The sequence below is a fragment of the Zootermopsis nevadensis genome, unplaced genomic scaffold (assembly GCF_977971745.1).
Source record: "Zootermopsis nevadensis isolate Lab colony 2312 unplaced genomic scaffold, Znev_1.0 Znev_ptg000019l, whole genome shotgun sequence".
NCBI classification, from domain to species: Eukaryota; Metazoa; Arthropoda; class Insecta; order Blattodea; family Termopsidae; genus Zootermopsis; species Zootermopsis nevadensis.
In genome coordinates, this window is record NW_028259151.1 from 611657 (window position 1) to 636730 (window position 25074).

At 37.6% G+C, this 25074-nt stretch overlaps 1 protein-coding gene across 5 annotated transcripts in view; it reads right to left on the minus strand.

Annotated features, from left to right (window-relative positions):
* Positions 1 to 25074, minus strand: part of dpy (fibrillin-like protein dumpy) — a 385379-nt gene that overhangs the window by 348605 nt on the left and 11700 nt on the right. For all 5 annotated transcript variants that reach the window (XM_087351382.1, XM_087351381.1, XM_087351380.1 and 2 more), the window contains exon 2: positions 905 to 960. In XM_087351382.1, the coding sequence (XP_087207508.1) occupies positions 905 to 960 (56 nt within the window). The remainder of the gene's footprint in view (positions 1 to 904; positions 961 to 25074) is intronic.

Below are 25074 nucleotides of genomic sequence, written 5' to 3' on the forward strand. Positions count from 1 at the left end.
AGTATATATCTAAATAAATAACTGGCATTTAACATGATAAAATATATTTACCTTTTCAATAAAATCTTCTCGAGCAATCAGCCGCGTTAACTGGTTACCGTAGTGAACCAGTTAACGCGGCTGATTGCCCGAGAAGATTTTATTGGTTGTACTCTCAGCGAAAGTCTCAAATCCTATATTTACCTTTTCTCAAATCTCTGTATTAATTGCTGGTTAAAGCAGTCATTCAGAACTATCCGTATTTATAATACGATTCCCACAGGGATTAAATTTATAGTTAGGATTTATATATGTCGTTCCCATGTTTAAATCATGTACATAACACTGTATTTTTAGTTGTTTCTGAACAGTCAGCATTTCAGAAATTACTTAATATATAATTGAGTGCATTGTAAATACCAGCAGCCTCAAGCTTATGCAACATTCAGAACAGCTACTCCGTCCTAATGACTCAGAAGTTGTGGGAAGAGTGAATGCCAAACAAGGTTATCTAAACATTAAATAGTTTTCCTGAGAATGCAACTTAAAGTGTAGTCTGGTATAAGTTTACTGACGTTTCAGAGGCGCTTTCTGTCTCGATCAGGACATCTGGAAATTCCTACAATTTCTAGCACAATACACGGTGCAACAACTCAGAAGATAGCAATTTAATCCTAATACTATTACAATTTGTTATCCTTGTGTACAATTCGGTGGTTACAGGTACCCACTTAATCCAAACACGTACTCCCTTCATGCGTGCAAGGAAATAGTCGATTGGGTTCATTGCTTCGCCCAGCATCGGAATGCAATACACAGTTAAGGCCGTTTCAAATCTGCGGTTCCATTGTTCAAGAATATGTCAATAATTCAATGAAAAGAAGTTGGTATATACTAAATTAACATAATAATAAAGTGTACTTACATTTGTTGTGGTTAGCGATATCCACACGACTAGCGGCAATAGTAACTTCATTTTTGCTGCAAAACAAATAGAAAAAAATGTTAATATGAGTGTCACATTACTTAGAACGTAGTACAAGTTTATTGCGTGAATAAAAGTGGCATATCACTAACATTTTATGTCTACAAGAATCGGGTTCATCTTCAGATGTTAGGGAACGCGAACCGGATTCGAACTAAAAACTAGCAATATTAGTTTGATTGAAAGTGGCTACTCTGTATCATTGCAGTGTGTTCTTTTTACTTAAGTGTGAATCAAGCAGCACATAAACATTTTATTCATTTCTTATTTAGTTTTCGGTTCAAGGCAAGTGTCTATTTCGTCAGACTTCGATATCCTGGTTCTAGCACTGCTCACCTACAACAGAACACGATTGTTATTAATATTATTATTATTATTAATAATATTATTCAATCTATTCACCATTTTACAGAATATTTCTATGTACCTGAGACAAACCTTGCCCCTGAGGTGCATTGTGCAGCTATTTCCGAAATACATTTTGTTTTTAATACGTGTTACATGTATTATATAGATTTATTGTTATAGATGACTGGGGTCCGCAGTGGCCGCGCGGTCTGAGGCGTGGGCCTTGTGCCGTTTGGTCACTGGGACCGTGGGTTCGAATCCCACTCAAGCCATGGATGTTTGTCCGCGTTTTTCTATGTTGTGTTGTCCTGGGTACAGGCAGAGGCTTTACGACGGGCCGATCCCTCGTCCAAGGAGTCCTACCGAAAGTCTAATAGATCAAGCCAACGAAAAGTTTGAACCCGCGGTGCTCAGGCACTTGAAGAACCAGTCGTTTCCAGTATCCCAGTTAGAGATGACTACATATTTTAAGACAGTGTCTTTCGAATGTTGTATAAAGATCCAAAAATGGCGGTCTTCTGCAGTTCCCTGATGTCGTGTTCGCCTGGGATGTTGGCAAAATATTTTCTGAACGACCTGGAGACAGATCCTGTCGCTCCTATAACTATTGGAATTATTTTTGCTTTCACTTTTCACATTCTTCAATGAGAAGGTCCTTGTATTTCAAGATCTTCTCCGCTTCCTTCTTAATTATTTTTTCTGTCAGTCGGTACCGCTATATCAATTAAGAGATAAGTTCCATTTTTGTTTCGAATTATAATATCAGGTTTGTTATTTGGAATAATTCTATAATTATATTCTAATAATTTGGAATAATAATTCTCTCTGCTCTGAATTGTTGGTTCCACAAAATAGTTATTTGGTTACCCTGACTAGTCTCAACTGCCTTCGGGATATGTTTATACCAACGCTTATTATTATTGTTGTTATAGTTGTTGCATACCCACGAGCTATTTTACATCGCGCATTGTTGGTTAATAATGAAATTTGATACACTGACAAAATATAGCTTGCTGATATGGCACTGGCTATCACTACATTTAGGATCTAGAATTTGGCAGCTGAAATGAAAACAAGAAAGCGAATAGAGGCTGAAGGAACCAGGCAACTCTATATCTATGTCGTGTATCTTAAAGTGACATAAGGAAATATAATAATACATACAAATAAAATAACAGCATAATAATTTCAAACAGTTGGATAATATCATGTCTTGTGAAGTTGAAGAATAATTTACCTGATTCAAGGCTGGACAGAAGCGAGGAACGTGGCAACATCAAGAGACAAAGGGGCTGTTTATATTTAATCCATATAGAAGGAAAAGGGTAATAAGAGTAAAGTGAAAGAACAGAAAGAATATCGTAGTGACAATAATGAAAACCACAAAAGTAACACAGTAAAACAATTGAGTTTCCAGTAAATGGCAAGTCAAAACTGAACACGTTGTTCAATCATGCATTTTAAAAGTTAATGAAATCATTTGATCATAAAGTAACGACTACGAAATAACGATTAATTCGATGGATTAACCAGGACGTGAATATAGAATTTTTACTGAATGACCTTGTAAAATGATGTAGTCGCTTGGCATCTTCGTCCTCGAGTGATAAAGTTCACACAAAATACAGACATCATTTTGCCCTTCACCTCCAGTGGCGTCATATAGAGCATCTTTTGTCCTTACAGTTGTAAACACAATATTAAAAGTTGAAATTAAGAACAGAAGACATTGCTAGTCCATATTTTCTCACCAATAAGAGCAGTTACGTGTTTCATAATTCTATTAATTTTCAGAAGGACTCAAGATTGAAATTATATGAATCTGACATTGCATTGTACACTCGTCAGCATTAAATGTTAGAGATGTTGTAAGAATAAAGCAGCAGAGAGTTAGAAATTGTTATGAGTATCTGAACAGACAGAGCTTTTTCTGAAAGAGTATTCAAATGACAATAGACAATAATGTTAATAGCGTGTTCATATTTTGTAAGTGTAAACTTGGCCTTCATCCATGGGAAGCAAACGTCAAGTAATTTTGCAACATTATGATTACTCCGACATTTTTATTACCTCTGCATTGTGATGGGAACGTGTGGTACACATAGGATTTTGAACAAATGGGTTACTGTGGTAAACATACACACCGAAAATTATCCGTAGCAAACTAATCACATCTCAGTTCCATGATTAAATATAGCATTAACTTAAGTAAAGTTGTTATTTTTAAGATTATGGTACAATTAAATTAATTTAAAATTAAATAAAGGGGAGCAGACGGATAAATGAAAAATTACACGTTAGTAATTGTTCCATCTCAATAGTGAGGTGCGTTTATTACTTGGTTTTTCTTGTTCGTTACTTTTGACACGTTCAGTTCACTGTCCATTCATTAGGATTACATGTTTTGGTCCGTACTTCTTGACAGCGAGAGGAGAAAATATAATTCCCAGTGCAGTGATATAAAATCAGGGAATTGAACCTTATGATAGCCATATTGGACCGAAACATTTTATTTTAGTGAATGGGCAGTGAACTGAGTGTGTCAAAAATGTTGAACAGGAAGAAAAACAAGAATTAACAAAATACACTGGAATGGAACATTACAGACTGGTAAGTGCGTTACTCTGTGATAGCGGACAAGATTTATTAACGGCTCACAAAGTACGTCTCACAGGGGGTGTTAACGGTAAAAGTGAATAATTCGGTTATTATTAGTAATAATAACCGGCAATTAACATGTATAATTCCCAAACAAATTTTACATACGTTTTATAATCACCGGTAATTAATCCTATGTCTAGTCATAATTATCGAGCTATTCACTTCTGCCGTTAACAAATACGCCCACGTTCTCCGCCCGTTTGTAGACACCTATAAGACTACATGGGCTTACAACCAAAAGGTCACTATTCAAAAATCAAGTAGAATTCCCTATGATTCCTATTAGTAGTATTGCATTTTTTGTTCTTATGTATTTTAAGATTTATGTGTGATATTTTTACCTTACGTTTATGTTTTTATACTGTCTTCACAATGGGATTGCATTATAGTCTTCTAACTGTTCTCAATCGAGCTTTTGTCAGGTACTTAATCGAGCACAACGCCATGAAGACGTGTGGGGGAGTAATAGAATTTATTATTATTATAATTGTTGTTGTTGTTGTTAGAGCCGGAGTGACTTAGTCAATATAGTGACTGGTTAAGGACTGGACGACGGGGGGTAGAGGGTTTTTCCGCTGGCCTCTGCGTCCAGACCGGTTCTGGAACCCACCCAGTCTCCTATCCAGTGAGTACCGGGATCTTTCACCAGGGGCAAAGCGCTACCCACTCACACCTACCTAATGTCGAGGTTAAGAATGAGTAAGAGTTATACAACCTCTCCCCCTCCCCCAAGCGCCCACAAAGCATGTAGTGGAACAGGTTTACTTTACTTTTATTATAATTATATTAATTTTTAACCATCTTACAGAGCATCCTTTCTTTGAACTAGAGTAAAATATCCTTTAAGTTAACCTGCACAGAAATCTAACTGTTAAAGTCCTCATACAATATTACTTTTGCTATTTAAAGTTCCTCATCATTACGGTGACTAACAACTGACAATTATCTTACGTTAAACGTCATGATATCTCAAAATGAGACAAAAAACATTGACTGGTACATAATTCTCAGAATATACTTTTTTTGACCACGTTTACATAACTAGGCCTTTCACTGGCACCTGCAGTAGAGAGGCGGGCTGACTAATCGACCATAACTGCGAGTTCTGAAAGTTTAATTGGAACCTATGCACACCTATCGCAAGGCAGCAAATATGCAAGTCTCTCTCTCTCTCTCTTTCTCCCAAAGGGACTTGGCTCTACCGTTTTTACACAGATTTTAGGAACACCTTGAGTTACAAGCACGTGGTGTATGGCCCTAATTGTGTTTCTGTCACAAGATTGATTTTTAGCGGAATTGAAATGTCAATAAGCAACTCAGCTGCTGCTAAGTACATCTATAAATATTACACGAACTGTGTAAATGCTCACGTATAATGTCGTTCGTGAAAACTGTTTCAGATTCACGGATATTTCCATTATATTGCTAACGTGCTCCAGTCAAGTGTCACGCTTTTCTGTCGTTCAAATACGATCGCACAATACAAGAAAAGATGAAAAGAAACCTTCGAATCTTGTTTTATGCTAACAAGTCGAGGAACTGGTTTGCTTATTTTCAGCCACTTTAATAATACTTATTCCTGTGTTGGCAATATTCATACAGATTACGAAATAAAACACAATAAATCATTACTTATGCTGTTCAAATGGAGTGTTTAATCACTGAACCGCTGAAAGAATTAGGTTTTTATAAAACTAGATCAGACACCACAAAGGTACAAGGAAAAATTCACAGACGTTGCAAGCAACAAAAGGCCCAAAACATATGATACCGTATCATCATTATGTAGTACAGGCGGACGTTTTGGTAACTAATTACATGTATCAAGAGTCCTTCTTTAAAGCGTTTACAGACAACTAGCTAATCAAGAAATTTTCCGCCATTTATGATATCAAAATATTTATTAACTTTTTCACAAAATTCGAACATTGGCCCGGGTGTGTCCAGTCCACATCCGCAAACGCTATTAACATAATATAAATTTTAATGTTATCCTCTCGTCTGAATCTTCTAAGCGGTCTATATCCTTCATATTTCCCCTTAAAAATTCTTTACGCATTTCTCGTTTCACCAGTACATAATAACTCTGCCACTGATCGTTAAAATGATACATTCTGGTGAAAACATTTTTAATTTAACAGTATGCGCGTTACCGATAACGAGAATGCTAAAGTATCATAACATGGCGGAGGCACAGACCTCCTTATATGGAGCTGTTGCATTAGCATTGTACCATGTTTTATGTTCACGCTATTTGATATATTTAAAAACCAGGAGCTGCGATGAAAACTGAATAGCTGTTCTTTACAGTAAACTTTGCTAGAATTGTACATAGTCTCTTTATGTGCGTGTTTTTTTTTTTTTAATTAGGTGAAGTGACTGAAAAATATCTTTCATCTCACAAATTGGCACCACTATAAGACTTTTAAATAGTTCTATAAATTCAAATTTTGAACACTCCACAGGTGTTTAAGTGGGAGCGTTACAAATCACACACACAATCCCAAACCTGAGAATACAAGGAAGGTACAAAAATTCGTCTGATTACTGTATTCTTTGCCTATGGAGATTCTAGCAGGAGCCTAATGGATGTCAAACGGGGTAACTATTACACTAACATGAAGCTTTATGTTACGGAAAGATCTGTACAATTATTTATTAGACAGAAAATAAACTTACACACACAGAATACCAAGACTGGTATTACAAATGCTCACATTGGATTTTGCGCGCCAAGACAAGTTATTTGTAGAATCTCGAGAAACTTCGACTATTGCCGGAATTGGCGTATAGTGTATGCTCAGAAGTAAACGTACGGGGCATTTAATTACAAGCCACCTACATCAAATTTGAAAACAGAATGTTAAATCGTAATGACAGTTCATTCTGATAAAGATTTATTAAGAAAGATTTGAGGTTTTCACAGCGGTGAGTATGGAGATTTCTGTCTTCTGGGTTGTTGCGCTGTGTAGTCTGGTCGATGTTAACCAACGTTTCAGAGGTCATACTGCCTCCGTCATCAGGGCACCCTCATGACGGAGGCAATATGACCTCTGAAACGTTGGTAAACATCGACCAGACTACACAGCGCAACAACCCAGAAGACATAAATCTTCAAGATTTATTAAATTTACAAGGATAGGTTTACTATCACAGAAGTGAGCTTTAGAAACAGTGCCAGCGGCGAATTGTAGCTACCTCAGGGACAGACTAAACTAACGTGTGGGTTCTGGTAGCTACATATATATATGTTTCTTCTGCTACCAGGAAGCTGAAAACTTTAGAAGAGAACAAATAATGATAATGTTGACTTAATTTTAACAGTAAAATGGGCCAACGTTCAACACACCCCTTCCTACATAGGCCCGAGCCGGTTTTACCAAACTCCGCGGAACTTTTCACCAGTTTTGTACATGACCACAGGCTGTGTATTGCAAAAAATTTTGCTCTTGATAATATATGTACTTGTGTTATGTGGTTCTCGGGAAAATGGAGTGAGTAAGCTCCACTCCATCGCAAAAATAAAGGAATTATTTGGCCAAAGTACTAATATGACTGTAATCGCTTTAAAAGTAGGAAAAAGTGTACTCTTTATATACTCCACTCTGGAGTACACATAGATATTTAGCATAATCCAAGATAACTCAATTGCCTTGATAGTGTATTTAATACACACACTAAATTTGTAATACGTGTGCAAGTCCACCTCTGGAAAGTGTCGCGCCACAAAAAACATTGCGTGATGTTACGTAATTTTCTTGTTTATGTCACTAAATGTAAACAAAAATTGTAAAATGTTTCAAATAAATACTGTGTAGGAAATTATATCTTAATGAGCCACATATATAGTCCATACTGTACTGTTGCATACGAAACAACCCAGAAGACAGAAATATTCATCAGTGTAATTGTCTTAGAGATCAAAAAAGGCAGGTGAGAAAAACATCGTCATTGTGCGTTCATTTTATTTACTTTATACAAAGAACTTAAAACCCGTGAAGTTCTGTCTTCCCTAGAACTGTTCTAAAACATAGCCCACACTCATAGAAAGGTAACTAGAACTTGCCTTCTTTCTTGCTTGGGGAGAATACAGTGCCTGTCTATTATCTATTTGCACAAGCATATGAATTGCCCTATAGTCGATTAGGTAAGATATTATCGATCTCAGCGCTACTGAAGTGTTAGTGATCAATTTGACACTCCGAATGCTTTTACCTCCAGAGATTATTTCCTCATGCCTCTCTGACAAAAGGCTGGGTGGTCCCCAGAATCATTCTGAGCGTGATAAATATAATTCTAACACACACTGGAAAACTAACATCCACCGTCCAGTTCGCATACGCCGTTTTAAAACACGCTACATCGCTAATATGAGTACAACAAGGCTCCCTTCTACAAAACAAGAATACTGCGTCGAAGGAGCCAGCTGTTTACTAAACGCGTGTGACTTATATCATAGGATCACGAGAGACTGTACACTACATATGTGTATATACGAGGTGCGATCGGAAAGTTTCTAGACTGCGCCTATAAAATCCCGTACACTTATCTCAGGTATTAAATTCATCCATCACCCTCGAAGTAGTTCCCCTGGGAGTGAACACAACGATCCCAGCGCCGCTGCCAAGCCTGGAAGCATCCCTGGAAATCTTTCTTTGTCAGCCTGTCAAGCTCCATCTGCGATTCTGCCTGAATCTCTTCTATCGTCTCAAATCTCCTTCCCTTTAGCTGAATTTTCATCTTTGGGAAGAGGAAGAAGTCACACGGCGAATAAGGAGGGTGCGGGATGACGGCCATGGTGTTTGAGGCCAAAAACTGCCGAACTTTGAGGGCGGTGTGCGCTGGCGCGTTGTCATGATGCGTCGCATGTGGAGTTCTTCCTTTAGAATCAGCTGACAGGTCCCATAGCCTATCCCAACAATGTCGCACAAGTCGTTGATGGTACGACGTCGATCTTCGTGAATGGCCTGCCGAATCTTCGTAACATTTTCGGGCGTTGTGCTCGAAGATGGTCGTCCAGAACGCTCGTCATCATCGACAGAGGTTCGGCCATTTTTAAAACGTGAATGCCACACAAAAGTTTGTGCACGACCCATTGCGGACTCCCCAAATGCTTGCTTTAGCATTTCATAGGTATCCGTAGCCGTTTTGGCGAGTCTTTGGCAAAATTTGATGCACACGCCATTCCGAAATCGCAGGAGGGTCGGTGTAATGCACTACCAAAACGCCCGTAACTAAGAAACAAATGCTAATTCGATGATGCCGGCTGGCACACTGATTCACTATGAATGTAGGCCGCACCCCCTAGCGGCAGAAGCTCGTACTACATCCGGTTCGCCCGCTATTGACACAGTCTTGAAACTTTCCGATCGCACCTCGTACATACATATATGAGACTAACCTGGATGGATTTAGGAAACTTACACATTCGATAGTTTTTAGATAATATTCTAACATTTAAAAGGAGTACAAGAAAATGATAAATATAAACACAAGAATTTAGTAGTGAGCCCATAAATGGTCACCGCTAATATTCAGACGACGTCTAGTATGTCCATCAAGGGGAAGTTCCCTGGTAGGGCTACCTTATTTGTCAAGACGTACAGTATCTTCCATTCCCAGGGTAAAAGAATGTTTGTTTCTATAGGTCGAAAGCGTAAAGAACTGCGATGAAGGTAATGAAATTGGATGTAGGTGAAACTTGAATGATTATTAGTGATTTAAATCGTGCGGAGGTGTTTGGGAGTTATCAGGACATCGACTGACGAACCTCACATCGGCCGTGTCATTGACATCCCTGGGTAGTAGGTAGAAGACACTCCGAAAGAAAAATAAAAGAAAATAGCTGACAAATCACTTTTAAGAATTTGCAGGTTACAAGCAGTACGCTATTCCGTTTTTAGCGAAACAGAAACAGTGAAATTTTAGATTCCTTGGAAGTCTGGATTATACGTTGCTTACTTTGACGCGATCTTTATCTGCCTGAAGATTGTAACCGTTTGTTCTAATAGTCCTCCAGGTCTTCGTCTTCCGATGGGTCTGTAATCGGTAAGATATTTAGTGTGCCCAGTGTTTTTATCCTCCCAACATGATTCAATCAATTTGGTTTACAATATCCTAATTTCTTTCGCATTAGGTCGAAGTGAATTATTTTAAGCATCTTCATTTCTTCTACGGTATATCTGTATCTTATAAATTCCGTATACAAATATAAAAACTCCAAATTTAAGGTTTACATGCGTCATGTTTGTGTTTTTGATTAAAATATATAATAAATATTTATCTGCTTGTAATATGTGTTTGCTACAGTTTGATGTGGGCCCAGTCACACCAAATAAACTAAAAATAATAAATTAATGCAATATAATCTGTTATGGGCATAAACGTCCCAAAATAGCAGTACTATGACATAGGGGCTACATATCAAAGTAAAAACACTATTTGCCGACCAGTTATTCTGATTAAGATTGTCGTGATCTTTCTCAGCAAATGCTGCAATAATACGTGAGGCCATAACTGTTTCTTTCGCATCCTACTCGGTTAAAATTTGAAATTGTCGTACTGTTTCTCATTTATCGGCGTATAAAATCTCTTCTGATAGAGCGTCGTTAAATAAACAATAGAAATGTTGACGAAATTAAGATGGGTTTAAATTCAGAGAATCGTTATTACGCTTCAGCCCAGTAACTTTGTCTTTCAGCTTTACACCTAAAATTTCAAATTCAAAAATTAAAACTGCTCTGTATGGTTGTGATGAAATGTGTCACATTAAGAGACGAATATAAAGAATGAGGATAGATAATGTTAGGAATACATAAACATTTATTAGAACCTCAGAGAGAAGAAGCAACAAACGGCTGGGGATTCTGTTCATTAAATATTACTACGGTGATCAATCAATGAAAAATAAATGGACGGGTATGCGGCAGTTATGGAAGAAGTGAGAAATGCATACAGATTCTGAAGTAAAGAGAGCACTTGCAAAACATGAGACTAGATGGGTGGAGCTTAAAAAAATATGGTTTGACGGAGTGGACAGGATTCATCTGGCTTAGGGTACGATCTATGAGGGTACGAGCAGTTATGAACACGGTAATGAATAGACAGGGAATTTACTAATTGAGAGACTGTTAATTTCTGAGAAGAATTCTGCTCCAAAGAGTTGGTAAAACTGTAATATTTTTTAATATTTCAAGTTCTCACGGCTGCGAACATGAAGATGGCTGACTTCTGGGTTATTGCGCCTTGCAGTCTGGTATAAGTTTACCGACGTTTTAGATGTACTTGCTGCCTCCATCATCAGGAAGATCATCACGATGCAATAACACAGACGACAGCCATCTTAATAAGCTGTTACCTTTTAACTTCGCTTCCTATTCTTAAGATATTCAAAATCATACCCTAGCGAGACAACTCTGATACATGAACGTCTGATACATAAATCAGAGAGGCCAGATAATATTTCTTTCTTAACAACTTGTAGCTGCAGAGAGCGGTTTTCTTCAACGCCTTGACGTGTTCCATATAAATCGGCTGATACTTTTCGTCCTCCTAATCCTTTAAGTACGTAGCAATTACAGTGTACTTTCACCAGAGAAGTTCTTTGCTTCATTACTCTGAAAAGAATTTCAGTTCGTCTGTGAACAACGTTGTACAACGTTGCTACTGCTCTACTTAGCAACGCCAGCCACGAATTCTGACAAGAAGCAAATCAACTACTAAAATACATTAGCTATAACGCTGATATGATTTTTAATAATATTAATGAAATATGTGTGTAAGAAATACTTTATAAAGTATTTTCATTCCCCTAAGAGTGTACTGGAACAATCTTCTTAAAGCGCTTTTGCCAGCTTTATCAGGATAGCAACAACAACTTTTGAATTCCGACACCTGGAACCTTGTTGGGTGATATACTCTGAAACAGAGCGATAGCAAAAGAATATCCGCGGCTGTTTTTAAAATTGTGTTATATGTCGACATTTGAGAGCAATGCTAGTACGTGCCCCACGGGAAAAAGAAGTGGGACTTGCTGTAACTGAAAAAATTATACATGCATGCCTGAAAAGAGTACGACAGTAGGCCTACACAAAGGAGTCCACAGACAGATCTGGCATAAGAAGCAAATCTTCTACAAGACACGGAACCATTCCTTAAATGTTGCTACTTACTCGACTAGTCAGTAAATATCCTGCTTTTCTCAAACTCCAAGGTGTACGAGATTTTCTCTCCCCCCCCCCCCCCCCCACACCTATTGAACCGTTACCTCGGCGTCTTAATTCCATTTAACACTCTATTTCTTTAAGACCATTTCAACATTACCCTTTTCATATACACCTCGGTCTCCGAAGTGAGGTTCTATTTTGAGTATTTACGACTAAAATTTATTATGCATATCTCATTTCCCAGTGTCACAAATATTTCGTCCTTCTTTCAATCTCCATAACAATGCCAAGGGTGAAGTACGTTATGAATATCCTCATTATGAAATTTTCACCAGTCTTTCTTTATTTCATCCTTCCCAGTTTCATCTGTTTTCTTAGGCATTTTGTTCCCTTATACACAATACTTTTTCTTTAGAGATATATATTATATATCACGCCCACCCGAAACAAGTTTTGTATAAATAATTGCTATACTTCTACTTTTAGGTTCAAAATGTTTCAAATGTACAGATATAAAATCAGAATTTATCTCTATGACATCGAATTGAAACTCGTATACCAGGGAGGAATTTCTGTTCATGCTGAATTTGCGGTTTCCTTTCTCAGTCACCCGTGAATATCTTTGTCTCTTAAGACTTTTTCATTGTTTCGAATTAATCATGAACGCACATAAAGAAATAATTACTTAAGTTAGTTTCCCCTTATTATCTCGTTCTTGTCTGAAACATAACGGGTCTGAAATGAGGGAAGAAGTAGATAAGGCAACACTTAATCAAGCCAGGGGCAGAACATATCAACCTGTGAGAAAGTCATACAAATAATAATTGATGATATTAGAAAAGAGTATTTCTTAAAAATTCTTAAATAATTAATTCAAAGCATCTTTATTTCAACATTTTCAAATCCAGCGTAGTTTTATATAATTATTCTATTGACCGCAAAGACAACGCTGTATTTAATGTTCTTGTTACTTAGTTTTGACGCCACTAGTGAGACTGGACGGGTGACAAAATGACGATGTGCTCCACAAAAGACAATAAATTACTACCAAAGACAGAACTTCTTATCCTTTTAAAGATCAGAACCCATGGCCTTTTTTCAATTATTAATCGTTTTGGACACTTAGCAGACGTCCTTACACATGGGATCGCTCGTCGCAGGGTCTCTACATACATAAACAGCACAGGTTATAAAAATGAGCACATATAACCGTGTCTCAAGAGGAAATCGAGATCACGATCCCAGCGTCAAGCGGTCTAAGATCGGACACGAAAAAGGTTAAATATTATCTGCAAATGGCCCAGGTAACAAGACTCAAATATGTGTAGAGAGATGCAAGACGGTTAAGTTAATCTTGAAGTAGTTCACTCCCTGGTCCAATAGAGATAAACCGGATACAATTAGAGGCTTTACGGCGATTTCTGACTGCGACACTTTGTAGTTTTATTCAGCCGCTAAGTGTCTTATGAATATTCATTTCTACATCGGTTAAAAATGATGATGTTTCCCTCTATAAGCTAAGCAGACAATTAATTAAATAAAACAGATAACGAAAGCAACGCGATTAATTTTAAATTAATGAGTCGATCGATTTTTAAATTCAGAATTGGTACAGTGCCATCAACAACTTATGAAACAACCCATATCCTTCTTCTTAAATGTGTTTCACTCCATAATGAGATTCAAAGGCATGAAAAAAACCACATGCATAATTTAAGATTTATAAACAGAGGGCATTACAACTGAAACGTGCTAAGAGCTTATATAGCAATAAAGTATGTCAGTCTTCTACCAAAGGTCAGTGGTGCGGCTCAAACCTCTTTTTATTTTATAAACGAGTATCGGACGTTCTCTCCATTTAAGGTCAACTTCCAGTTTGTCTGAATCTCGTATTAACATACACCGTTTTCACAGGTCTACAGACTTGGAAACAAGTAATTCTGAATATTTTCTACATTACTCTCACAAAGCTGCCTGAATAATGAACAATCAAATGTTATCTGAGTCATAAACAAGTCTGCATAAGTGACTTTCGTGACCGCGCGTATTAATTTAATAATGCACCACACCATGAAGAAACATAAGAGATGGAGGTATAGCTCCATGCTAGATGATGGTGAGTAAGATAGTTAAATTCTCCCTCCCATCGCCTAACCCCTGTTGAAAAGATTTCACTGTACGGAAGGCGGCGAAGAAAATAATTCTCTATACTTGCCGGGAATTGAACCACGGTCATCTATCCTACAGTCCGTTTAATGTATCATTATGTTTCAAAACGCCTGGTTATAAAGATATGTCTGCTATTTTATGGCGCATTATGTACCACAGAACACACAGAACTAGACAGTAAAATCGGAAATAATTCAATGTTGTTTTGTAGCACAGGAAGTAATTAGATGCAAACAATAAAACGTCTCGAGTCATTACAGAGTTGTCTTGAGAAATCGGTGTGTAAAGACAGGTATAAAATCCATCCCGAATCATAAGGTTATTTTAAAAAATTAGGCTACATGTGCAACACACCCTTAACTATGAATTATTTTTACCTCTGTTTAGATTGGAGGAAGCGAAAAAAATATAAAACACATTAGTTAATGACACCATAACCTCTGATCTTACACCATTTTGCTTATTACTATTTCTCTATATACATGAAATACCCAGCCCCAAAACGCGACCTTGAGTTCTGAGTTACATTATTAAGTAGTGTCAGGAAACCCGAGGAAGTGTAGGATATAAAATCTTTTTTTCGTTTTGCAATGTCTAGACACCGAATTATGCAGATGAGTGACTAAGGTAAAAATATTGAACCGACATTCGTTTTTGTTTCGTATATTTCATGAATAAATGACACGATGTCTTAGGACCTTCTTCTTCGAACCTCCATAATTTAAATACGGTAGCAGCTCCTCTTCCATTGCACTCACATGTTCTAGCATTAAAAGTTATGATCGAGTGCTTCACCTGTATACTTAATAGAATGTGCTATATCTGCAACCACCAGATCAAAATTTAATTCTGCGAAAAGGGTTGTTGATTAATTTTCTACTAACATTTATGGTCGAGTTATGGTACAGCACTTTCAAATTAATAAATGGTTTAGCTTATTAAAATGTCATTAAAATTGTATTAAAATTTAATTAAGTAATATGTGTATACATCGTTTTGGGACATATATATATATATATATATATATATATGATCAAAAGTGTCTGTCTGTGTATTGCGATGCAATCAGAACAAAAACTGTAAGTAGTGAAACAATTTCATTTGCTCAGGGCACTGGAATTATCAACTAAAAGAATACAGAGCACACTAAATAAAACATGTAAAAACGATTAAAGAATATAAGGTTTCGAGAACAATAGAATATAATTTTCTTTAATTTCCAAATCCGGTAATTTATGTTGAAGTAAACCAATCTTCTGGATGATACATCGCAGTAAAAAAATTTCAAGAGCACAGATGTTTATTGTAAGAGTACATTTCAGAATAGAACATAAAAATTATGATATTTTTTTCTTCCCTTGTTCATAATCTTCAACGCTATGAAAACCTCAAGTCTTGTCAAAACATATAAAAATATTTCGTTATTAAATTAAATGCATTACACATAAAAGCAAGGTCCGAGCTAAACTCACAAAAACTACCTTCGTACTAAACAAACTTGTAGTATTACAAATCTTGTACAATTATTGTATACTTTCGTATGTCTCAGCATAAAACTTCCTTCACAGTGCATTTTCCTTTGCAAAGCAAAAAATTGTGAAGTGTGTCCTTTCAAGAGTTACTCTACTTTAAACATACCCAACGTTACAGATTCGTTGGAGATCCAGCACTGTGAAATTAAGGAAGTACAAACACTTTTAAGAAGCCTAAATACTTCAACCGCCTACAAAAAACTATGTATTTTCTGCTCTATAACAGAACCGTATCATCAAGTTTGCTGAATCGCAGTTAAAGCTTCAAATTTACCATGACCTCCAACACAAACATGTACAACTAATAATGCCGGAACAAAGTTGTTACAATTCTGAGGTTCAGTTCGCTCGTGGAAATTAGACGTTAACACCTAAAATTGCTGGCCCATTTAAAGGAAACGTGGATTTCCTGGTCTCCTTACCGATTTAAAATAAGGCTAATAGCCATAACTTTTGTTCGAAAGCGAGTCCTACCAACTGTCTAAAAATATCAAGCAACCTCTCATATTTAAGTAGGCCAAGGTCCGTCAAGGACAGCAGAGCCACAGATAATAGATAATAATGGTAAGCAGTTTCTCAGTCTGTCTCTACTGAGCATAATTTTATGACTGAGAAAGATAATATTTCTGGTCATTCAAATCTATAAATCTATAAAACTCGTTATCCACATCCTAATTTAGTGTCTTCGTAGAATATTCCTATCTTTGAACCTCTGAAGCTGAAACTTATCTAAATAACATTAAATAATTCAGCCAGTACCTTAAAGAAAAATCAACTCTTCACCATCACAAAATTCGTTAATGCTGTTTAGGGAAATAATAGCTGTTCACAATGAGAAATATGTGAAACTCATTGTTGAAGCAGGTTGTACAAATAGCTACCGCTGAGATATAAAAGGATAATGACGCTGCAATAACACATAATTTATATTAAATCATTTTAAGCCTTCGTGTTAGAAAACGGTATATATAAATATACAATCCTTATTTTTGTAATTATACGTATTTCATGACTCTTGTGAATTAATTCAGTAACAAATAACAAAATAATGTTTAATTATCCCACATAAGAATTCGAATAATTAAATTTTAAAAATAATAAAGTCCGTAGTAGGGATTAGCTCTATGGATTTGGCCCTACCTGATGACGGAGATAGAGTCTCATCTCCGAAACGTCGTGGATTTTATGATTTTATTTATTAGACGATGGAAAATATCCAGAAAACACTTTACTTCAACAACGCACCATCGTCATAAACTTTTAGAATTGAACCAATTAGAATTGCATACGAAATGAAACATTCATATTCCAAGAGTAATTTCGGACTAAAATTTCAGAATCAAAAAAGTTGTGGAAAAGTATCGTCTTTTCCCAGACAAACCCAGAAGATCGCAATCCTAACATATCCTTAATAATCCTACACGGAGTGCAAAAATCGATTATAAAGGGTCTGACGATGGTGTATTGCAATCTGGATTTCTGAGTTGGACTTTGTCCATTATCCGGTATTCGTCCAATGATTGAGATTAGCTCATTCTGACGGATCCAACAGAGAAAGTTCCCCCACCCCCCCACCCCCCCACCCCCCCAATCTTACATCTGATGAGATAAGACATTTAAACGTTGTGTGTTTTTATAATACCAGACGATGGACAACGTTCAAAAACTCAGTAATCCAGAATGAAGTGTAATTGTTCAGACCTTCCTCGCCTGCATTGCATCTCTGAAGTTTCCTAACACGGCGGGCCTGCTTTCCTGTCGTCTTTCTTGTCTTCACGACAGGGACTCAAGACTTTCTCGAAAATCCTCAAGGCCTTGCCATAAAATAAAAAGAGCTTATTTCCTGTGTTTATATACGAAGGCAGGGATATGTAACAAGATAGGCTGTGGAGTGATAGAATGCATTGCTTTATACTTCGGCTTATTTTTAGCGTACTGGAATGTAAGTCACAGCTTAAAGAATGTCAGAAACAGTAGTAAATCTATTTAAGTCCATCGACTTCTTCTGTCTAAAGCAGTGTTGCGTAAACTTTCTACACTCGCGGCACACTAAATATTGTCGAAAAGTCATAGCGGCACATCAACCCAATTTTGTATAATGTGTGTGCGGGGGATACGTGGTTGGTGGCATTTATTGACAACGACAACTACTTACAAATCGACCCTAACCGAAAAATGTTCTATTTGATGTTCATAATTATCCATCTTTATCATGTCATTTATTTTAAATTTATTCATTTCAAATAAATTAAAACATATTTATACATATCGTTTAATCAAAAATTTATTAACTATGAGTTATTATTAAAACTTAAAGATACTTATTTCTATTTTTTATAATTGTTTCAAAGTATGCAAATCACTTTTCCGCGAACGAAAGATCCCACAGCATATGGAATATGATCGTCATTTGCCTGTTATTGGATTCTTCCTGTTGGCAAGTACTTAAATAAATGAATTGAAAATCTATAATCCATTTAAAAGATATGTGGTTCACATTTACTGTCCCCTCTCTTTGCAGAAATATACAGGATGAGTCAGAAGTATGTTTACAAACTTCGTGTGCGTGTTCCAGGATCAAAAATAAGAAAATATGTTCCTATGAACATGGGGTCGCAAGTGTTTCAATTTCGAAATAGTGGCCAAAAATAATTTTCAATGTAGGCCTTTATTGAAAAAGTATAAGGACAGGGATGTTTCTTTATAACAGATGCTCAAAGGTTGTTCCTCCATTCTCCACACATGCACGATCACGACGTGTGCAAGACTGACGGATTCGTTCGTACACACCAGGGTTTCCTCGAATCATCTGGCATGCATTCTGCACACGTTCTCATAGGTCTTCTTTATTTTTATGGGTGTTGCATAAACAATGGACTTCAAGTGACCCCACAGATAAAAGTCCAATGCAGTCAGGTCCGGTGACCTCGGTGGCCATGCTACTGGGTCACCACGCCCAATCCATCGCTGAGGGTACTGTTCATTGAGATGATATCTGACGCGAAGGGAGAAGTGTGCTGGGGCTCTGTCGTGCATAAACCACATTTGTCTTCTTCTATTCAGTCGTACATCTTCAAGGAGATTTGGCAGTTGTCTTCTTAAGAATCGCCGATATGAAGGTCCTCTTAGACGCGATGAGAGCATGTGTGGACCAATAAGCATGTCGCCAACAATTCCTGCCCAAACGTTAATAGAAAATCTTTGCTGGAAGCTGGGTTCTCTTTGGCATAAAGTAATTTATTGAAACTTATTTTTTATTATTATTTCAGTTCATTGTTTGTTTGCTTTTGTATAGCAATGTTTGTATTGTTGTTAGTGCTTGGCTGTTATTGGCCTTTTTGGCTGTTGTCAAGCACTTTAATAAATGAATTGAATTGAATTGAATTGAAAATGAAACATTTGCGACTCCATGTTCATAGGACCATTTTTTCTTATTTTTGATCCTGAAACAAGCACACGAAGTCTGTAAACATACTTTTGACTCATCCTGTATACATAGTGTAAGTAAAGGGGAGGAAAAATATTTTGCTGCAAATTGGTTGTGATACTTTCCAATTCCATTCTGTAGATCATGTCTGCCCGACCATAAAGAAGAAAACGGAAACTGAGACAAAGCATAAAACAAGACAACAACAACAATAATAATAATAATCCGTGGCGTAACAGCCCTCTGAGAGCAAAATACGACTAGCTGGCTGGTGGCCTCACGTTCACATGCCTAAGCAGAGGTGAACGATCATCCAACCAGATATAGGATGACGTGTGGTCAGCACGACGAACCCCCAGCCATTGCTAGCTTTTCTGACCGGATTACGCTCCCCAATTTCCTCACGATGCTGGGTTGACACCGGTCCCATACACCGGTCGAAGATCTCATGAGAAATTTCTTTCCCCGAGACTCGAACCGGCGCGCATTCCGTATCGCCGGTCCGAAGCATGAAGTTTCAGACCGCGCGGCTACGGCGCGGGACATAAAACAAGACAAATAAATATTTATCTCATTATGATTATAATTATAATATGAGGTGACAATTTCGTGGCACACCCAGATGGCCTCGGCGGCACAAACCTGGTCTAAATTAACTCTGAACAGTCGTTATATAAATCGTTAAGAACCTCTATAAACTTTGAAATTAAGCCTTAGAAGGTAAAGTAACATTTCTGAAAAGAATTTAAAAGCAACGTGTTACTAAGATGGCTGTGTTGAGCCGTGTAGCCTGGTAGAATTTTACCAACCTATGAAACGTGGGTAAATTTCTACGACTTTACACGGCGCAACAACCCAGAAGACAGTCATCTTCAAACTCACCGCCGTGAAAACCTCAAATCCTACAAGGTTTCACTAAGTTTCAACACCGATAACAATAAATACCTCGAGTTATGCTACTTATTGTCCACTTCAGAAATGTTTTACAAGCTTCATTGCCTAGCCATTTTAAGCCCTAATGAAACAGCTCTGGAAATTGTACGAACACCAAAGCATTCTGGGAGATATTGCGAGCAAAAAGGTTCAATCATTCTTAAAGACAGTCAAACTGCGGCTTTATACCCATGACCAGTTAATTATGAATGAGGTTCCTCAGCTCCAAGTACCGATATCATACAACCTAAAAATAACCTCCAAACCGTAAAATTAATGAATTACGGGTAAAAAATCAAATAATGGAACATATCAATTTTACAAAAAAACTTATTGATTGTAATTTATTTGTCTTACTTAAATATTTAAATGCAGAAAAACATTTTTTATTGTTGTTATTATTTAAAAAGACTATGTCTCTGTTGGAATTGCAACTGCAGACTGGCCTGTCGTCCCTAGTAAATGATACATTAGTGAATATCAACGGAGCAGCGGTGGAATTAAGGATAAAAGAAGACAACTGAAAAAACCCTGCCCCAGTCACGTATACCGCTTGGTCCACCACAATTTCTCACAAAACTGCCGTGAGAGCGACCACGGGCCATCGCGATGACAAGCCGGCGCGACTAACCTGCGCTATAGCACAGGCCCGGATAACAATCACTCACAGTTCTGCCTGTTTTTAACCTTGAACGCCAACAGACGAAGGCACCAGCTGTATTCGCCAGAAAAATATAGGGGTAGGTGAATAGGTTAGAAAGATAAAAGAAAACGAAAGTTAAGAGGAATGCAAGGGGTGGTGCAGAATGTGGGTCAAGAGCACGAGCGTAATTCATCCTCTACCTGACCGACAGACGCGTCGTGTGGGTATTTCTTTTAGCGTAGTATAACGTGCTTTGAGGAAGCTTCAATGCAGCAATTCAGGTGAACACGGACATGTTCCTAATGCGCACATTCCCATGTTAATCTTCAAACCGGGTCAACGTACAGTTGAAATGTAGGGACAAAGAACCTCTTACATGAAGTTGACAATATACATGCGTTTCTCAAGGCCATTCTGGTTATTTATTATACACAGATTTATCTACTATCTAAAAAGTAGGTAACTTAGGTTTTTTAACGTAACTATGCTATAATAAGAGTCCCGCGCCGTAGCCGCGCGGTCTGAGACTTCATGCTTCGGACCGGCGATACGGAATGCGCGCCGGTTCGAGTCTCGGGGAAAGATATTTCTCATGAGATCTTCGACCGATGTATGGGACCGGTGTCAACCCAGTATCGTGAGGAAATTGGGGAGCGTAATCCGGTCAGGAAAGCTAGCAATGGCTGGGGGTTCGTCGTGCTGACCACACGTCACTCTATATCTGGTTGGATGATCGTTCACCTCTGCTTAGGCATGTGAACGTGAGGCCACCAGCCAGCTAGTCGGCTTTGGCTCTCAGAGGGCTGTTACGCCACGGATTATTATTATGCTATTATAAGTAACTTATGAGTGAACATAAATTTACATTAGTACATTAGTATTGTAGCCATACAATTCATAAGAAGTTTTCTCCAAATTATATAGCTTTGAATACAGAAAAGAGGCTTCTCCCCTTTAAACTTCACGAATGCTGGGGCAATGTTCATAAACGTTACAAATATTTGTATATCTGGGACTGAAACGAGAAACATATATGTGATCTAAAACATTCGTTAATAGATATTAAAGACTAATTTACAAATGTTAATATCGAATTCTTAAGATCGACGAAGTCACTTACGAATTAACCACAATCTGCATACCTAAGTGTCAAGAACTTGCGTTGCTTGTCACTCTCCAAATTTCTAAGTCCTCAAGGTAAGATTAGCGTTAATTATGAACAATTTTGCGGCCCATTTCTGTGGATAATTTTTTACTACTACAGATTCCAAAAACGTTACACATTTATCAAATAAAACCTCAACAATTTTAATCGTAACTGTAATTGTTAATATGTTTAAAAATCGTTCAGAATTTGCTACAATATTGGTATTACCGTTGGTATGAATAAAGGTTAAATGGCCTCTAATTGCATTATGTTTGTAGAAATAATTATGAAATTGGATTATTTGGTCCATACGATACTGGGAGGAAAGAATCTAATACCAAAAACTTTGTTGTGACTTGAAAATTAAGCTAAAACGGCTTTTTGTATCATATTAAATCCTTAGCGAATCTCCACGTAATGCAACAGCTGAAGTACACACAACTTGATGAATACTCATGCTGTAGTTGTAAAAAATCCTGACCTGTTCAATGTCGACGGTTTCCTTTCGAAAATTGTTTCTTGTTAAAATGTAAATTCGGCGTTGAAATAGCCTTTGATATCTCCGTCCCGTTACAACTGGTTTTTAGGTCAAACATTTCGATTGATGAGTTTTCAAGGTCCATGTAACAAATCACAATCTGGCAGATGTGGGCAGACAGGGAACCAAGCAAACCTTTATATGCCACTCGTTGTCCTCGCTCACCTCCCTACTGACCCAACAGGTCTGCGCGGGCTATTAATAAACCACGGTCGCTGCGACAAATGTACCGCAAAGTCAACATTTTACTCGCTTTCAGTTCCAAGAGTTTTTGCGTTACGCAAATGTAAGTTACATTGTAGTGCAGCCGCTTCGTATTTCGGAAGCTCCGGGTTCGATTCTGCGTCCCAATGCCGGTAATACTGAAGTCATTTATCTTTCCCCTCAGTTACTCTTGCAAAATTCTGAGATACTGCCTTAAAATAGTTTACCACCGTTTCGTTTCGCATCGTCTGTAGTCATTATTAAAAACTGTCATTCTACCCGATGTTACATAGCTAACTTGTTGGTTTAGAAAGCGTCCTCAAATTTAAAAGGAAATGACACTTCAATAAAAAAGTTACTAGCGTGAAATTTATTAGGGAATAATAGGCCTATATAAAAATTCCACGGCCAAAATTGGTCAAACAATTAGCTATACGTGTATTGTGAGTTATTCAGCTGTCAGCAAATTTCCTCCTAAGAAACCCGAAGTCTCACATCCATTTTTTAAAAAAATTGTCGTTAGGTCATTAGTTCTTTTACTGAGCCAGTTAAAAGTAGTATACATATTCGTACCCCAACTTGTAAAGATTCTTTATAATTTATCCTTGTTGGGTCTCCCAAGAGGTCCTTGATATAAAGCTATAAAATTCTAAATATTTATTTTTGACGACGGTTTGATGATATAAGTATTTTGTATATCCCTGGGATCGACACTAGCTCGCTTCAATATATCGAGATTAGTAGAAAACTTCCTTCCCTACTACATGACGACAGAAATAGACCGAGTTTTTCAAACGTTGTGTTTTGAAATACGTCAATGTGCAGGTCCGTGATTCTTCTTTGAAGTGTTTATGTAAATTTCTAACTATTTTATTAATCTTGATTTTCGAAGTTACTGAAACATTTCTGATACTACTAAATCGATAGTTCTAACACCACACTTGTAACACGACAGCCATTTGCTACCAATCACGTCCTTCTAACTGGAATATTTCTGGAATCTTCAGAAAGTGGGCCTGAACTAACTGAGCACTTACAGGCGCATTTCCCACAAAATTACATCGAACTTATTGTGTTCGGAAGTTTCACCTATCTATCCTAAAAACGTAATTCAGCTCTCCGTAGTGTAAGGGATTTACACTGAAATTCTACGCTTCAGTTTCATAGTTTACGGAACATTAATTGGATAACTGCATAACGATTAATTGGAAAGGCTGTGAAGAAACCAGCAATGGAGTATTTTAAGGTACCGCCGAATAACTTTCCTAGCTGAACTAAACAATGTTATGAAATACCTAATTATATCCAGACAATGAAATATAACAGCTGTAATGATTCGTCACTGAAATTGGGCAGAATGTAGTCCTGAGTTACAACGATAGGTCATTCTTTGTCAACAGAGGAAAATAAATATTTCTAAGTTTCTGTCTAAATTCTTAAACCATTTTTAAGTTATTATTTTGCTAAAATTTAGTTTCGTTAACCTTTCGAAAGATGTTAGACTTAGCTATACTGATCCAGTTCAGTGAAGTAGAGACCTTCTTCAGAAGTTAATAGTCGTTTCGGTAATCAGGAAGTTCCTGGGTTTTTATGGTAATTGAATGTCGGTTGTTTTTACGATATCCCGCCATTAGTACCCATCCTAAGCAAAACAAATCAAGTCCAAATCATCACACCACATTTCTTTAAGATAGATTTTAACAATGTCCTTCAATCTGGACCAATGTTCCTAACAAGCTGCCAACGTAGAAACAGTGTCTCGTCGTTCTTAAGGAAGCGGACACTTTTGGTACACGCACTACGTCACATTATTAGGGACACGCTAGGCGCCGACATCATTGTGTTATGTGCATTCAGAGTGCAATGCCTGGTACCGTTCCTTTGTCTTCTGCGGCAGTGACAGGCTCCATGTGAGGAGTTACGGGCTGGTGACTCTATTCTCACCACTACAAGCCACATTATCCTAAAGTAACACGAAGACCGGATTCAATACTATTCCTGGTTTTACCCTACAGACTAGACTACCAGGGTTCGATCCCCGACAGGATCAGAGGAGTTTTTTCTCTAGCCTCTGCGAGCAGACCGACTCTGGGGCCCATCTAGCTTCCTATGTAATAGATATAAGGGTCCTTTCCCGGGAATAAAGAGAGACCGGGGCGTGACACTGACCACTCAGCCCTATCTTGGACTGAGCAGAAGCTACCGCCTCTCCTCCCAAGTGCTATACATGGCGTGTAGTGGGACAGCTTCTTTCACCCGGTTTAAACACTTATATATAGGCTATGGGGTCCGCAGTAGCCGCGTGGTCTGAGGCGTGGGCCTTGTGCCGCTTGGTCGCTGGGA